The sequence below is a fragment of the Anomaloglossus baeobatrachus genome, chromosome 6 (assembly GCF_048569485.1).
Source record: "Anomaloglossus baeobatrachus isolate aAnoBae1 chromosome 6, aAnoBae1.hap1, whole genome shotgun sequence".
NCBI classification, from domain to species: Eukaryota; Metazoa; Chordata; class Amphibia; order Anura; family Aromobatidae; genus Anomaloglossus; species Anomaloglossus baeobatrachus.
In genome coordinates this window covers 166,580,517-166,597,655 of record NC_134358.1, presented here as the reverse complement: position 1 = coordinate 166,597,655, position 17,139 = coordinate 166,580,517, and the positions used below count along the sequence as shown (strand labels likewise).

The 17,139-nt window shown below is 47.9% G+C and overlaps 1 protein-coding gene across 2 annotated transcripts in view; it reads left to right on the top strand.

Moving 5' to 3' along the window:
• The first annotated feature begins 363 nt into the window (after nucleotides 1-363).
• Nucleotides 364-17,139, top strand: part of THOC1 (THO complex subunit 1) — an 83,859-nt gene continuing 67,083 nt past the window's right edge. Inside the window, exons 1-5 of one of the 2 annotated variants that reach the window (XM_075314475.1) lie at nucleotides 364-483; nucleotides 603-676; nucleotides 1,395-1,455; nucleotides 4,620-4,686; nucleotides 9,316-9,434. In XM_075314475.1, the coding sequence (XP_075170590.1) occupies nucleotides 436-483; nucleotides 603-676; nucleotides 1,395-1,455; nucleotides 4,620-4,686; nucleotides 9,316-9,434 (369 nt within the window). In that variant the 5' untranslated portion in view covers nucleotides 364-435. The remainder of the gene's footprint in view (nucleotides 484-602; nucleotides 677-1,394; nucleotides 1,456-4,619; nucleotides 4,687-9,315; nucleotides 9,435-17,139) is intronic. The other variant, XM_075314476.1, reaches the window with a different exon arrangement.

Genomic DNA, 17,139 nt, shown 5'->3' with positions numbered 1-17,139 from the left:
GATCACTCTGTGTGTAAAGACTCTATATATGTGTTGCCCTTTTTGTATTGAATTAGTGGAATAAATTACATTTTTTATTATATTCTAATGTATTGAGATGCACTTGTATATGAGGTCGGCTAAGCCCCCTGACCTACATTGTTAGGGGGGATTGTAGCCCGTCCGGTCACCTGTGCCAACAGCTTGCCAGTATCAGATGTGCGGACATTGTAATGAGGACACCATGTATCATACAGGCTTCACTGGCTGACACGTCCGTGCAGTAAGAGAAGCTGTCACCGAGCACAGGCTCCTACAGCAGAGAAGAGCGGAGCTGCACGTGATCCGGCGGGATCGTCACTCACCGGAAGCGTCACTCCAGGACTCGTTTCTGTGAACCGATGGGGTCTGACGTCATCAGGAGGCGCCGTGGATTCGGAGTGTAATCCGGGCAAGATGTCGCCGCCGTTGTTCAGCCTGCCAGAGGCGCGGAATAAACTCACGGTAAGTGACCTCACGGTGATTGCTCACCGCCGTCCAGCTGTGTCCGGACGTCCCCAGTGACACAGTCGTCCATAATGTAACTAGAGAGTTACAGCCGCCATGTCCTTCTGTGTTACCAGAGCGCGACCAGAGAAGCCGTGTCCAGCAAGAACATCAAGCACTTAGTCCATGTGTGCAGCCAGGTCCCGGGAAGGTAACGGCCAAACCACAGGAGACCTCGTATCTGTGTGTAGTGTATGTATAGGGGACAGGATACAGGGAAGGGATACAGGGGATGGATGGATACAAGGAATATATAGGTACAGGGGATAAATGGTTACTGGGAATATATCGGTACAGGGAGTATATGGGTACAGAGAAGGGATACAGGGGATGGACGGATACAGGGAATATATGGGTATAGAGAAGAGACAGCTACAGGGAATAGATGGGTACAGGGACGGGATACAGGCGATGGATACAAGGAATAAATGGGTTCAGGGGATGGATGGATACAGTGAATATATGGGTACAGGGGATGGATGGATAGAGGGACTATATGGGTACAGGGGATGGATGGATACAGTGAATATATGGGTACAGGGGATGGATGGATAGAGGGACTATATGGGTACAGGGGATGGATGGATAGAGGAAATATATAGGTACAGGGAAGAGACGGCTACAGGGAATATATAGGTACAGGGAAGGAATACAGGGGATGGATGGATACAGAGAATATATAGATACAGGAAGTATATGGGTACACAGGGAAGGGATACAGGGGATGGACGGATAGGTATAGGAGATGGATGTGTGTTTTTCTATGTAGTGTATTTATAGATGGGTGTAATGGATGTATTTAAATGTGTACATGTTATGTGTATATATAGAATATAGATGTATGTAATGTTCAATGTGATGTTTTACAGTGAAAATGAGAAGAAGCCGACTCTGGACCAAGTCTTCAGAGTTGTCTTGGAGGAGGAAATTGTAAGTAATCTGATAAAGCAGGTTATTAATAATGCCAGTGATAAGTTCTGCACATTTCTAACGTACTTTGATTCCCTTTAAGGAATTAAACAATCAGTCAGATCAACCCTCTTAAGCTGTGTATATGGACATGTGGGTCATACAGCTGATTAAAATGATACCTTATCTATGATCTGATTATTAATATTCCAGAGAAATCCATATTTTTATTAAATGTAAATGAGCTGTTACCTATGGGCTGGACACAGATCTCCTGGAGAATCTGGCCCCTGAGATAATTGAAAATGAAAGTGCTCTGCAGTCGGCTTGGTAGAGCATACAGTCAGTCATTACATGTCTCAAACTGGTAATGCCTCCTTTTATTTAAAGCTCTGGAGACAGATTCTCAGGCAGAACAGTGTCCGGTCCATATTGCGGAATAGCTTATTTTACTTAAAAGAAAAAAAACTCTTTCTCTAGAATAAGACATCAGATTGCAGATAACAGGGTATAATTTTATTAATCTTTCTATGCCTTAATCTTTTTTAATCTTTCTATGCCCAAAGAGATGGTTTGGGGGGATTCATCCTACTGACAGATTCTCTTACAGTATTTCTGCTTGCTGGTGATGAATGGGATCATTCTTATTTGCATATAGGGCTAGGCTAATAGTTTGCACTGTTGAGAATCGCTACAGTAATATCCAGTCTATTTAGTATTGTGCTGTTATGGGCTAGGACACATGGCAAGAAAAATTATGCGGGTGGAATGCGATAAAAAAATCGCATTCCACTCAAAGTAATATTACTCTATGGGTCCGCCCATGAGCGATTGTTTTCTCAGCCCTAATTGGACCAAGAACACAGTCGCAGCATCCTGCGGGTGTAATGCAATCCTGTTCCACTCGCACCCATTCAGGTCTATGGGGCGAGAGAAACATCGCACTGCTCTAGCGTTACACCGGTGTAACGTGAGAGCAGTGCGATTCTTGCATCAGATGGCAACGGAGGAGATGGGGAGATAAATCCCTCCCTCCCCTCCGCAACTGTGGTCTGATTGCACGATCGGACCACAGTCGCATGACCATTGCATGACACTCTGCTCCCACTGTGCTGCGAGGACACGCAGTAATCCTCGTGTGGCCTCAGCCTAAAGGTAAAATATCACCCCAGAGACTGTCTCCTTTTCAGAAAATTTTCTATACTGGATCCAGTTGTATCATTCTCGTATGTGTGAACGTCCAGGTCTGACTTGACTCTGCAGATCTGCTGACAGTGATAACTCGGAGACCTGATGAGGTTTTATTCCAGCGAGATCTCTGGAGGTGCTCTGCTACCTCTGATGTAGCTGCCTCTGGTTTGATGCTACAGATGTCACTAAGAAGGGGAATGATTGGGATTGCTTCCTGCAGAGAGCACTTCAGCATTACGGACTACCTCTGGAGCACTTGTGGTGTGGTTTGTGCTGAAATAGAAGATTTTTTTTTTCATGTTGGAATTAAAATGCTATGCAAATGTGTGTGCTCCATTCTGTCTTTGTTGTGATGTAATTCCTACCTTCATATACAGACATCCTGGTCCACTTGTGTTTCTACGCTGCTGCCAATCTGACGGCTGGAGATGGTGGGGGCAGAGTGCGGCAGCTTGAGACTTGAGCTATGTTCACACGTTGTGTATTTGCAGGGTTTTTAAGTGTACATTTAAAGTTGCTATTTACACTACCACCAAAAGCTAGGAGATTTCAGAAATTTCATGCACTCGTGTTTTTTTTTAATGTATTGCAAAACTGCAGCGTTTTGGAAACCTGCATTTCTGCAGTGGATTTCTTCACTATAGAAGGCAATGAGAAAGGGGTTGAACACAGTAGCATTTTTCCGCACATTTTTGGAGAATAAAAGTATTGTGTTTTTCGGAAAATAAGATCTACTTTTTGCCCCCAGATTTGGCAGGAAAGTTGGGGTGCATGTTATAGTCCTAAATGTGCCTGACTCACTGAGCCGGTGTCATAGGAAGCAGGGTTGACGATACAGAAAGACAGCGACGGCAGGAGTGGGACGATCTCGTGTGTCCGCCATTAAAGAAAGTGAATATTCACTACTCCCAACACCCACCTCTCGGCACTAGGGTAAAGGGTACTTTACACACAACGATATCGCTAACGATATATCATCGGGGTCACGGTGTTCGTGATGCACATCCGGCGCCATTAGCGATATCGTTGTGTGTGACTAAAAGGAGCGACGATCGCAAAAACATGAAAAATCGTTGGTACGTCGGTCCTTTTCATAATATCGTTGGTGGTGCATGCCGCTGGTTGTTTGTGGTTCCTGCGGCATCACACATCGCTATGTGTGACACCGCAGGAACGACGAACATTTCCTTACCTGCGTCCACCGGCAATGAGGTAGGAAGGAGGTGGGCGGGATGTTCCGGCCGCTCATCTCCGCCCCTCCTCTGCTATTGGGCGGCCTCTTTGTGACGCCGCACAAACCGCCCCCTTAAAGGAGAGATTGTTCGGTGTCTCCAGCGACGACGCTAAGCAGGTATGTGCGTGTGACTCTGCCGTAGCGATATTGTTCGCTACGGCAGCGATCAACCCCATGACGAAACAGCGACGTGGGCGGGTGCTATCGCGCCATCCACAGACAGCTGTTTCGGGGTATTTGCCCCTCAGCAGTGGGGAGTAGGAAACTGGCTAGTGGGAGCAATTCCTAGTAGAAGACTATATAGGTAAGGATGGTTGACCTTAGGGAGATCAACATCCAGCACCGCGGAGACATCATCATGTGTTGTGCCGTGTTACAGCTGTCTGTGGATGGCTACCATGTTTGGCATAGGCGGTTTCCTTGACTGGAGACTGCCCTTCCCGTGGTTTTTCCTTCCCGGTGAAAGACCTGGCTAGTTTCGTGCCAGCGTTGAGAAACGTGATGGCGTCTCCGCGGCTTCTTTGTTTTGTTTATTGCCAAGAGAGCAGATTTTGGCTGCGGAAATAAAACCTCAGACTAGCTCACATCAGAGCTAAATAATCTATGTCCCCGGTGCTTGACCTGGTCTGGTAGTTTTGACATAATCTAACTTTGGGATATAATAAGGATCCAGTATGTCACCTTTTTTAAGTTTGCTTTTGTGTATCCCTGTTTATATTGTGTTTTTATGTAACTGGCACCTTCTTTTATTTAAATGCAGATAAATCAAGCTTCATGTGACAACTGTCTTGCCATTATTTCACTTGCCATCAATGGAGTTACAGAAGGTAAAATGAATAACAACTAAGCGTTATAGGAAATGTGTCAAGTGATGTATACCTGTAATATCAACATATTCGGACGGGATACAGTTCTCCATTAGGGTATGTACCCACGATCAGGGCTCGCTACGTCCTGGACGGAGTGGGTCCTGACCTGCGTGGCCGTGATTCTCCTCCACAGCTGCTTGTACCCACGATCAGGGTTCAGTGTGCTGCGGTCTCTCTCTTGTGTTCTCCCTATGGAGGACACATGTGAATCCACAGCAAGCAATTGACATGCTGTGGTCTGGAAAGAAAGAAACACCACAGGTCAGTGTTTGCTGTGGAAAAAACAAGCACAGTGGGCACAGGATTTTAAGAAATCCCATCCACTATGCTTGTACTGTACAACGCAGCGTTTTGGACGCAGTAAAAACACCGCTACATCCAAAACGCTGCAAATACTGATCATGGACCCACACCCTTAGGGGGTGGGGGGATCTGGCTGAGATGATTCTTTTCTTATTTAGGTAAACCATAACATCCTAGTTATCCTAATATAACTGAATTGGATGTTATTTTTATCACCAGGTTCTTGTGATGTGCTTTGGGACAGTTTTCTAGATTGTGACACCCCTTATTTGTTTCCCCAGGTTTTGTATTTATTATACTGCTTTACAAGATCTTATTTATCTCTACTCTTTTCTAGTTTGCCTTAAAGGGATTGTCTCACTTACAAAATACATTTTACTCAAAAGATCTTGGAATTATAGCTTCCACAATTGGATATGTTTAAAAAATATGTTTCCGTATTAGATAATTTTGGAAATGTGCCCCTGCTATGTACTGTGTAATGGCCTTGTCTGACTGTGTCAAGGAAGGAAACCTAAGTCACTTATGATATGTGAGTGCACGGGGCTCGCAGCTGCCGTTTTCTGAGGTAGCGCATTTCCTTGCTTGTTTTATCACAGAAGTGAATGAATCTGCGGCCCTCTGAACTCATCATAAATCAAGTCTGTGACATGGGAGCTTCAGCAGCTGAGCTTGTATGTCACTGACTTGAGTCATGATAAACTCACAGGACTGGAAACATGGCAAAAATGCTCACTCCTGTGATAAAACAGGCCAGGGAATGTTACTGTGGCTCCCCTGAGGCTTCCGTTGCTACAGAAGTACTGCACCTCAGCCAGAGGTGTGGTATCCCATCCTGGGTAAGAAGGGGGTCATCTACCGGTTCACAGACAAAACCTGCACATGCCAATTGTTAGGACGCACACTGGGTTAGGGTTTAAGGCAGGTACTCCATTAATGCTGAGAAGCAGCGACCAGTATATCTGGTTATGGAGCCTTAAGTCCCATTCACTGTCCTGGAAGGGGTGGAGCCTAGCAGAGAGTGTGGGAGGAGTCAGTGGGGTAGATGGAGAACCAGTTAGAACCAGCCAGGTCTGGTCAGAGGGAGTTTTCAGTCAGAGTGAGTGACAGTTGACCGTGGACAGTTAGTCAGTCAGGAGTTGACAGGAGTCCAGTCAGAAGGAGTAGGAGGCTGTGGTTGATGGTGAAGACCCTGGGGTCCTACTAGACCCAGGTGACACCGAGAGAAGGGGGTTCCAGAGTGGCACGGATGTGCGAGAGGCCTACGTGGGCTTGTTCCACCAAAAAGGAATCTGGAGGAATCTGGCTGCAATAACTGGGACAGTCCCCAGGCAAAAGGAAGAGAGACATTTCTTTTAGCAATCCGACGGCCCGGGTGATTGCTGTAGGCACCCAAGGCCATAACCTGCCACCCATCCTCTGCCAGGGAAGCTTCAAAAGGACCACGGTCAGCCACCCTTTAGTCTGGGCTTGGTGGCGGAGGCGCAGGACAGTTCAGCTAAGGTCAGCGCTAAGAGACGGCCAGGAAAGGCACATTGAGGGGTACACCGGTACTGACCCTTGACCTGTTCGGGATTGGCAGAGACCCTTAACAGTGAATCCTGGCACACAACGGGGAAACTGGTCAGCTGCAGTTTTGGAATAGACTGTGAGTAAAACATCTTAACTGCAAAGCCCCGTGTCGTCTGCTTCTTCCTACGCCTTATCCACATCCCTTTTCATCATCCTTCCTGGGGCCTAGCTCCACCTGTGGGGAGCAGAAACACCTCAGCTGCTGCAACACCAGCCCCAGGAGTCTCGTCCAGCAGCCGTGGCTCCAAAGCCACAATCCACAGGTGGCGTCACGAACTTTACTTAATAGCAAACATACATCTAGGTTGAACTAGATGGACCTAGGTCTTTTTTCAACCTATGTAACGCCCATCATCTCCCCTTTTATTATTAAAAAGACACTGCCAGGGTCACGGAGCCGGACCCCCGCCACCGCTGACATTCCCGGACTAGTCCAGCCCGGTTCCGAGTGCCCCCGGCCCTGGGGCGGGTGTGTCATTTCCTCCAAAAATAATAGCTGTATGCCACTGCTGTTTAATCCGTATATTCACTTATCATAATAAGTGCCTTCTGCTTATTTTGCTGGCCAGGATCTGTGCTACGTGCCGACCATAAACTGGATCAGCCCTACACGGACAGATATATAAAAGTTAGCTCAGCATACAATTTGGGAAATTAATTATTCCAAGGTGTATTAATTAAAATATATATTTTTGTTTGTATATTAAATACACACACAGTAAATATGTATAATTTGTGTTGAGACGCTATATTAGTGTTGTATTTGCTTCTATTATAAAGAGGAGGTGTTTACATTTATATTCAAGAAAATGTCTTCATTATACCCTGATTGCCTTCTGTGTATTTTGCTTGTGCTGGTTGTATTTTGTACTCCTTTTATATAGTCCTAGGTGTCAGACCTTCATTACTTGGTGGGGTATCTGTGTGGGGTATGTCTAGGACCATCATAGTCAGACACCAATCACACTGCTGTTCTGTTCAGTTTGATATTGTCATAGTCCATTATGTGTCTGTATCTTTGTAAATAGTTATTACATGTATTTTTCTTGGCAGTAGCGTTTTTTACACAGAATCCTTTTTTCTTCTTGTGGTATAATCCATTGCAGTGATGTATTGCACACACTAGTCTTAACGATGGCAGGGCTGGAAGGAGATGTGCCCAATATATTAAGAGATTTGCGCCACTTAATGGACTAGGCCCATCTTATATCTGCCAGGCTCCTGACGGACGCGTTACTGCCGTCAGGGACTGGGCTAAATTTCTGATGTGAAAGTGGACTTAATTTAGGGTGCTTTCACATCAGCGGTATTTCGCCACTCTGCCGGATCCGTCACACTCCAGTACAGTGCAATACAGTTCAATGGCATCGCGGCAAGCTGCAGTCACATGCTGTCATGTGACCGGAGCATGTGACAGGCGTTTGCTGCGATGCCATTGAACTGTATTGCACTGTACTAGAGTTGTGACGGATCCGGTAGAGTGGCGAAATACCACTGATGTGAAAGCACCCTTAGATTAATTTTCTAGGTGTGCTTCCCTCCCAAGCTCTGCCCACTTTGGTGGGACTGCTGTAAAAACACCAAAACCCCGAGTTGAGTCTAATGTTAGTGACATTTGATGGTGTTTTATGCCAGAAAATGGGTGAAAGTGTCTAGAAGTATAGGGCCCTTAGTCTCTATTATATGTAAGTAATTCATGAAAGAATGAAGCCATTAACCTCACAACGTGTTTCACGATTTAAGATTCTTTCTGCTGTAGTTTCAAAGAGTTCAGTGGGAACCCATTAAAGAGAAGGGGGAAGCCAAATTTGCAACCGCAATCCAACCTCCGTTTCACAGTGCGGTCCCATCGATATCTGCTGGACTGTGATGACGTTCTGGCTTCCAGTCATCGGACACTGCTGCCAATCAGTGGCCTAAGCAGTCATGTCACTAGTGGTTGTGATGTCGGCACTTCAGGTCTAGCAGAGAACTTTGTCACCTTTTTGACTAAAGCCAGCTTTACACGCTGCAATGTACCTTACAATGTGTCGGCGGGGTCACGTTGTGACGCACATCCGGCATCGTAAGGTACATTGCAGTGTGTGACAGGTACGTGCGATTGCGATTGAACGGTAAAACGTTCAACGCATGCACGTCGTTCATTCCTCAGTAATTGAACGTCAGATTGTTCATCGTACCCGGGGTAGCACACATTGCAGCGTGTGACACCCCAGGAATGATGAACAGATCTTACCTGCGTCCCGCGGCTCCCGCCGGCAATGCGAAAGGAAGGAGGTGGGCGGGATGTTTACGTCCCGCTCATCTCCGCCCCTCCGCTTCTATTGGCCGGCTGCCGCGTGACATCGCTGTGACGCCGAACGTCCCTCCCACTCCAGGAACTGGATGTTCGCCGCCCACATCGAGGTCGTATGGACGAGTAAGTACGTGTGACGGGGGTTAATCGTATGTGCGGCACATTCAACAAATTGAACGTGCCGCACATACGATGGGGGCGGTTACGATCGCAGACGATATCGTATGCGAAATTGCAACGTGTAAAGCAGGCTTTACTCTGCATCTGTCAGGGCTATTGGTCAGTCAGCGGCTCCCTACTGTCTAACATCCTATGTATGCCTCCTGGCTCAACCCAGTGAGGAGACTGATGGAGGGTGGTAGAGTTTTGTAAGTTTTTGAATATAAAAATGTTAATAATTTATTCCTGTACATTAGGTATCTGCACAGCTACCACACCATTTGTACTACTGGGAGATGTCCTGGATTGCCTTCCTCTGGATCTTTGTGATAGAATATTCACATTTGTGGAGAAAAATGTTGGAACCTGGAAATCTGTAAGTCTGTTCCCTTGGTAGTTTATTGCATAAGTAAATCTGACAGTTGTCGTCCTAGAGAGTTAATACTTACTAATGCAAACGCAAATTCTACACCAATTTTTAAGGTGGTTCTCCTGGAATAGAAAAAATAAATGAAGGCTATATCGCTTATAAATAAATGCCTTAATACCTTTAATTAGAAGATCATCATTCTCGATTTGCCTAGAATGCAGAGCATGAGTAGTCTGAATTGCTTCTGCCATGAGCTGGAGAATATCCATACCACATACTGTCAGCTCACAGCAGCTGCTAAGCATTCAGAAACATGGAGTGGACATTAGTGTGACCGGCCTTTTCTTACCTCAACACCCTGGTATCTCTGGTGTCAGATCAGAAAGACTTTGTAGACATCAGTGTGATCATCTTATTCATACCTCAGCATGATGGATCAGATAGCCAGGGTGGACATCAGTGTGAGCAGCCTGGTATCTCCACCCCTCGGTATCTCCAACATTAGATCAGATAGATAGGGTACGGTGGACATCAGTATGACCGGCCTCTTATTTCTTCAGCGCTCTATTGGGAGACCCAGACAATTGGGTGTATAGCTACTGCCTCCGGAGGTCACACAAAGTATTACACTAAAAAGTGTAAGGCCCCTCCCCTTCTGGCTATACACCCCCCGTGGGATCACGGGCTTACTCAGTTTTAGCTTTGTGTGCGAAGGAGGTCATACATCCACGCATAGCTCCACATTGTATAGTCTGCAGTAGCTGCTGACTATCTCGGATGGAAGAAAAGAGGACACATATAGTGTCCCCAGCATGCTCCCTTCTCACCAGATGGTGTTGCAAGGTTGAGGTACCTATTGCTGGTACAGAGGCCGGAGCCCCACATGCTGTTTTCCTTCCACATCCCCTTGGAGGGCCCTGTGGAAGTGGGATCTGTCGGCCTCCAAGCCCTGAGGCCGGGCTCCATCCACAGACCCAGAAGAACCTGATGGATGTGGAGCACGAGTACTATCAGGGACAAGGCCCTGCATCGGTCAGGTACTCGGTGTCTCCGGCAAGCACAGCACGCTCCGGGCTTGCTGGGCGTTATAGTGCGCCGGGGACATTAGTGATGGGCTTATGTTGCTGCAGCCATGGCTGAGCGACGGGTCATGTTTAGGAACTTGCGCCGACCGCTCATACGGCGGCGGCGCTGATGTGACTTGTAGTGCGCCGGGGACTTGGCGCCGACCGCGCTTTTACGGCGGGGGCGCCTGTAACTTTAGTCCCCGGCTTCTGAGGCCTGGCACCGCTTCGTTCCCGCCCCCAGCCCTGCCAGTCAGAGGAGGGGCGGGACGCTGTACAGATCTCAGCGCAGGGAGCTGGAGTCTGCTTTGCATTCTCCAGCCCCCTCTCACTGAACACAGTGAGATGCCGGGTTCCCGCTCTTGGCTGGGGCTCGCCCACGGCCCGCCCCTCTGCACAGGACGTGGAAGAGAAGCCGGCAGCCATTATGGTTTCCACTCTGGGAGAACGGAACCAGGCACAGGTTTTTGAGCGACCTCATACTCGCGCTGGGCGGGCGATAGGCAGTACTGGTCCCACTAATACTGAAGTGGGCTTTTGAACTGTGTGCGGATATGCGATGCAGCACTGTACTGTCGCTATTCTGGGCATACTCTCCTAGATGGCTAGACAAGTGTTCAATGATTAGTCTGCAGTGTTTGTTGGCAGATTTGGCAACAGCAAAGTGCCAAGGCACAAGCTTTCATTGCCGCTTCGTTTGCAGGTGCTGCAATTGGGTTTATTGTCATGCTATACATGCACTATATGTCGTTTTTCTTGGCTAATGCACCTAGTTAAACAGACAATAGCAGCAGTAAGGCAAGGCTGCCAAGGCACGGGCTCTCAATGCTGCTTGATTTGCTTGTACTGCAGTGTTTTTCTGTCATGCTTGTCTGCTATACATTTCCTGTATGTCGCTATCCTTGCCTCATGCTCCTAGTTAACTAGACAACAGCAGCAGTAGAGCAGTGGTGCCAAGGCACCAGCTTGCAAGGCTGCTGCATTTGCATGTGCTGGCAGTGTTTACTGTCATGTTTGTATGCGATACATTCACTGTATGTCGCTATCCTTGTCTCATACTCCTAGATATATAGACAATAGCAGCAGAAGGCCTAATGTGCTAAGCCACAAGTTTCAATGCTGCGTGTACTACATGTGCTGAAGTGTTTACTTGTACTTCAGGCTTGTATGCTATACATTCACTGTATGTCGCTATCCTTGTCTCATACTCCTAGATATATAGACAATAGCAGCAGAAGAGCTAATGTGCCAAGCCACAAGTTTTCAATGCTGCGGGTACTACAGGTGCTGAAGTGTTTACTTGTACTTCGTGCTTGAATGCTATACATTCACTGTATGTCGCTATCCTTGTCTCAAGCTCCTGGATAAATAGACAACAGCAGCAGAAGAGCTAATGTGCCAAGCCACAAGTTTTCAATGCTGCGTGTACTACATGAGCTGAAGTGTTTATTTGTACTTCATGCTTGTATGATTATTTACTGTACGGTCGCTATCCTAGGCTATGCACTTAGATAGCTAGACAACAACAGCAGAAAAAGAAAAGGCCAATGAGGACTTTATATGTTGCTTGTACTGCATGTAATACGAGTCTAGGACCCCAGTGCGGGCAATTGCTTGACCGGGGTTTTCGGCTATATGTGGTTAAAAGAACCACCTGTGCTTCCTGTCCAGAGACAGGGACGAAATTGCAGTTTCTTTCCGCTGTTATATTGGCTGTGACTATGGCTGACATCTTACAGTCTGGCAGCCCACGCAGACCTTGGGCAATATAGTTGCAATGCCCCTGGCCACCATGATTTGAGGAGCAGCTCAAGGCTCCAGGGTGGTTTTCACGCGTCCCAGGGGGCAGGCTCCGACACGGACGTCAGTTCAAGAGGGCCTAAGCAGGCTCGCTGGGAATAGCCCTCGACTCCATCAGTGAAAGAGTCAGCTTCACAGCAGGGGAGATCTCTTTTCTAATATCGCAAGCAATTGCGTACTCGTCTGGCCCTCTGATCCTAGAGATGCAGTCCAGAAACGCAACGCTTTTCACGATAAGCGTTCTCCGACCGTATTAATGAGACACTCTCCTCCCTGATTGGACAAGCGCTAGCCCAGGTCCAAATGTGGATCTCCCGATCTCCAGGCTTGCAGCTGGATCTATAGTTGTAGTGGTGGATGGGGCTTCACGTCAAAATGCCATTGACAGATAGATAGGTTCTGGCCGCAATCTGTCTATGAAGCTATCGGCAGGTCGGTTGCTCCGGCAGTCGCAGCCGTGAAGGCACTCCAAGCTATTTCAGATAGTGTTGCGCAGAGGGACGCTGTCACCGGTACATCTCGGTCTCAGCAGCGTCTGTAATCTCGCAATCGCCGCATGGCGAACCATGCTGTTAAGGCTGTCCGAGACTCTACGAGCCGGACGGCGGTGGCATCGGCCATCTCCGTATTTTTTACGCAGAGCCTAGTGGTTAACAGATTGGATCAGATGCTTCTTCCAACAAAGTGCTTAACCAGGTTGCCTTTATCTAGTGATAGTCTGTTGGTAAGGGTTGAATGAATTCATTCAACTGTCCAAAACGACTCAAAAGGCCCAGAAGGGCATAGATTCCTAGCAGGCTCAAGTACGCCCGGGGAAGGCAGCCGGAGGAATCGCTACCAAAGCGTTTTTTTCTCATAATTTTCAGCCTTCTCACTCCGCAACCGCGGGGAGCAGACTCCCCCGCTTTAGCGACATTTACCTACCACAGGTCAAAGGCCGGTGAGAGAGAGTCAGTTTGTCTCAAACTACCTCTCCGACCGAGCCGAGGCTCTTCTGCAGGCAGGACGAGTGGTAATCCCTGTTCCTCTTCAGGAACCAGTTACGCCTTTTGCTTCGACCTGGTCGTGGTGCCAAGATAGGACGGCTCCTTCCGTCCCGTTCTGGAATTTAAACTGCTTAACAAGCACGTGACAACCAGGCGGTTCCGGAGGGAATCACTCCGCTCCGTCATTGCCTCACTGTCTCAAAGAGTTTTTCCTAACATCCATAGACATTAGGATGCTTATCTCCACGTGCCGATTGCTCCAAGGCACCGGCGTTGGCTACGGGCATATTTCGTTTTGTAGCCCTACCCTTCGGCTGGCGACAGCCCCACGGGTTTTTCACCAAGTTCATGGCAGCAGTGGGAGCAGTCCCGCGCTCTTACGGTCACTCTGTGATCCCTTTCTTGGACAATCTACTTGTCAAGGCACTCTCTTTTAGAAGCATGCCAACACAACCTGAACATGGCGCTGGACCCTTCCCAGAGTTTCGGGGAGGTCTTTGACTTCTTCTAAGTTGAACCCAATCGCTGGCATATCTTGGCATAGAGTTTTCACACTCTCTCAGTGATAGTGAATTCCGCTGGACAAACAGCGTTCACTACAGACGAGGGTGCAGTCTCTCCTTCAAGGAGGCGCCTCATCCAGAGGCGAGCCTTTTCACGCAGTTTCATCTGCGTCCGCATCATTAGAAGATTCTTCGCTAAGGGGAAGGAAGTCGATGTTCCTACACAGTAACGTCCCCCTTTCACAGACGGTCAAAGACCGTCTTCAGAGGAGTCCACTCTTCAACTCAGTGGTCTAGAGCTCTGGGCAGTGTATCTTGCACTGCAAGCTTTCCTGCAGTGGCTGGAATGCAATCAGAACCGAATTCAGTCGGACTATCCACAGCGGTGGCGTACACATTCCGGACGTACAACACTAGGAAGCAAGTCTTCCTCAGTCGCGAGGACGTGGACGCAGGGGAATGGGACCTGCTCCCGTTTGGCTTCAAGAAATCGGTAGCCGCGGGATGAGGACGGACGTCGACATCATGGCGTCTCGGCAACTACAAGGTCTCGATTTTCATGGCGGGAGCTCTGGCGACAGGCGCCTTGGCTCAAGATTGGTCGCAGTTCCAGCTTCCGATTGCTGCCGCACTATTCTCGTCGCCCCAGACTGGCCGAGGAGGTTGTGGTACCGAGATCTGTGGCATCTCACCGTCAGTCGACTGTGAGCATTACGTCAGGGTCACAATGAGACGGGCTCGCCAGCCGCGGTTTGCCAAGATATTCCACAACTCGTGGAAGATATTCTTATCTTGGTGTTTTGCTCAGGGAGTGTATCCCTGGCCATCGGCTTTGCCTACTTTGCCTGCCCTCCTGCACTCTGGTCGGGAAAACGGTTGGTCGCTCGGCTCCCTTTAAGGGCAAGTCTCGGCACTATCCGTGTTGTTTCAGAAGCGTCTAGCACGTCTTCCTAAGGTGCGCACGTGGCTACAGGGAGTGTCATATTGTGCCCCCGTACGAGCGGCCGTTAGATCCATGGGATCTGAACGAGGTACTCGTTGCTCTCCAGAAGCCGCCTTTCGAGCCTCTGATGGGAGTTTCCCCTTTCTCGCCTGTCACAGAAAGTGGCTTTTCTAGGGCGATCACGTTTCTTCGGCGAGTGTATGAGCTGGCAGCTCTGTCATATCAGGCTCCCTTCCTGGTGTTTCACCAGGACTAGGTAGTGTTGCGCTCCATTCAGGAGTTTCTCCCTAAGGTAGTATCCGCGTTTCAGCTTAATCAGGATATATCATTACCTTCATTTTGTCCTCATCCGACTCACCGGTTTGAAACGGGTTTACATTTGTTAGATCTGGTCAGAGGACTCAGAATCTACTTTTCCCGCACGGCGCCTATGCGCCGATCTGATGCACTGTTTGTCCTTGTCGCTGGTACGCGCAAGGGATTGCAGGCTTCTAAAGCCAACATGGCTCGATGGCTCAAAGAACCAATTCTTGAAGCCTACCGTTCTGCTGAGCTTCCGGTTCCATCAGGGCTGAAGGCCCATTCAACCAGAGCCGTGGGTGTGTCCTGGGCATTACGCCACCAGGCTACGGCTCAACAGGTGTGCCAGGCAGCTACCTGGTCGAGTCTGCACATTTTCACCAAACATTATCAGGTGCATACCTATGCTTCGGCGGATGCCGGCCTAGGTAGAAGAGTACTGCAGGCGGCAGTGGCCTCCCCGTAGGGGAGCGCTGTCTTGCAGCCCTATCAAGAGGTATTTATTTACCCACCCAGGGACAGCTTTTGAACGTCCCAATTGTCTGGGTCTCCCAATAGAGCGCTGAAGAAGAAGGGAATTTTGTACTTACCGTAAATTCCTTTTCTTCTAGCTCTTATTGGGAGACCCAGCACCCGCCCTGTTGTCCTTCGGGATTCTTGGTTTGTTGCGGGTACACATGTTATTCATGTTGAACGGTTTGCAGTTCTCCGATGTTATTCGGAGTGAATTTGTTTAAACCAGTTATTGGCTTTCCTCCTTCTTGCTTTGGCACTAAAACTGAGTAAGCCCGTGATCCCACGGGGGGTGTATAGCCAGAAGGGGAGGGGCCTTACACTTTTTAGTGTAATACTTTGTGTGACCTCCGGAGGCAGTAGCTATACACCCAATTGTCTGGGTCTCCCAATAAGAGCTAGAAGAAAAGGAATTTACGGTAAGTACAAAATTCCCTTCTTCAGCACCACTGGTATCTCCGGTACTAGATCAAATAGACAGGGTAGACATCTGTGTGACCATCCTTTTCTTACATCAGTACCTCTTTGTGTCTCAAGTATTAGATCAGAAATATAGGTTGGACACCAGTGTAACCATCCTAGTCTTATCTCATCACCTTGTTTTTTCCAGTATTAGATCAGAAAGACTTTGAACATCAGTGTGAGAATCCTTTTCTTACCTCCGCACCTTGGTATTGTCCATATTAGATGAGATTGAGTGGACAGAAGTGTGAGCAGCCTGTTGTTCCTTCAGCACCCCTGGTATCACCATTATTAGATTGGATAGATAAGGTGGACTGGACATCAGTGTGAGCATCCTTTTCTTACCTCAGCACCCTAGTATTGCCCATGTTAGATGAGATAGGATGGACAGAAGTGTGAGCAGCCTCTTCTTACCTCAGTGCCTCCTGGTATCACCAGTATTAGGTTGGACAGCAGTGTGAGTAACCTCTTCTTACCTCGATATCCCTGGTATTTCCAGTATCCTCAGAATATTCACTACACCTCAAGGTAGGGGAGAGAGCTTCCTTCTGCACATACTCGCAGTCATCTCTCTTTTTAACATTCTAGTACAGGTTTCTGTCAGTGTAAAAATGCGGCGGCCACTTAATTTCTTTGTTGAACATCTATTACGACAAAACGCCTTTTAATTATAGGTATGTCGGAATGTGTTTATACTGACATCGCTTTTAGTTCTTTTTCTTTTTTCTGTTGTTAGAGACCATCTTTGACAAAAATAAAAACAACAAAAAGAGGAATATAATTTTCTCCAAAAATTCAGCAATTACTCAAAGCAACAAGAGGACAGCAGCTTTAACCTGCCCAGGCCAAGCGATCTAATGCCCCCAATAAAGATGGACGCATCACAGGTGCAAAACACTAATGGAGCATCCACTCACAAATTGCCAATTCATGGAGGGGGTGATTGCTTTGGCCTGGGCAGGTTAAAGCTGCTGTCCTCTTGTTGCTGTGAGTAAGGGTACTTTCACACTTGCGTTGTTTTCCTTCCGTCACAATCCGCCCTTTTGGAACACAGCGGAATCCGTTAACGAATTCCCCTGTTTCCCATAGACTTGTATGGATGACGGATTGTGCCAAAAGTACCTGCGTTGCTTCCGTTGG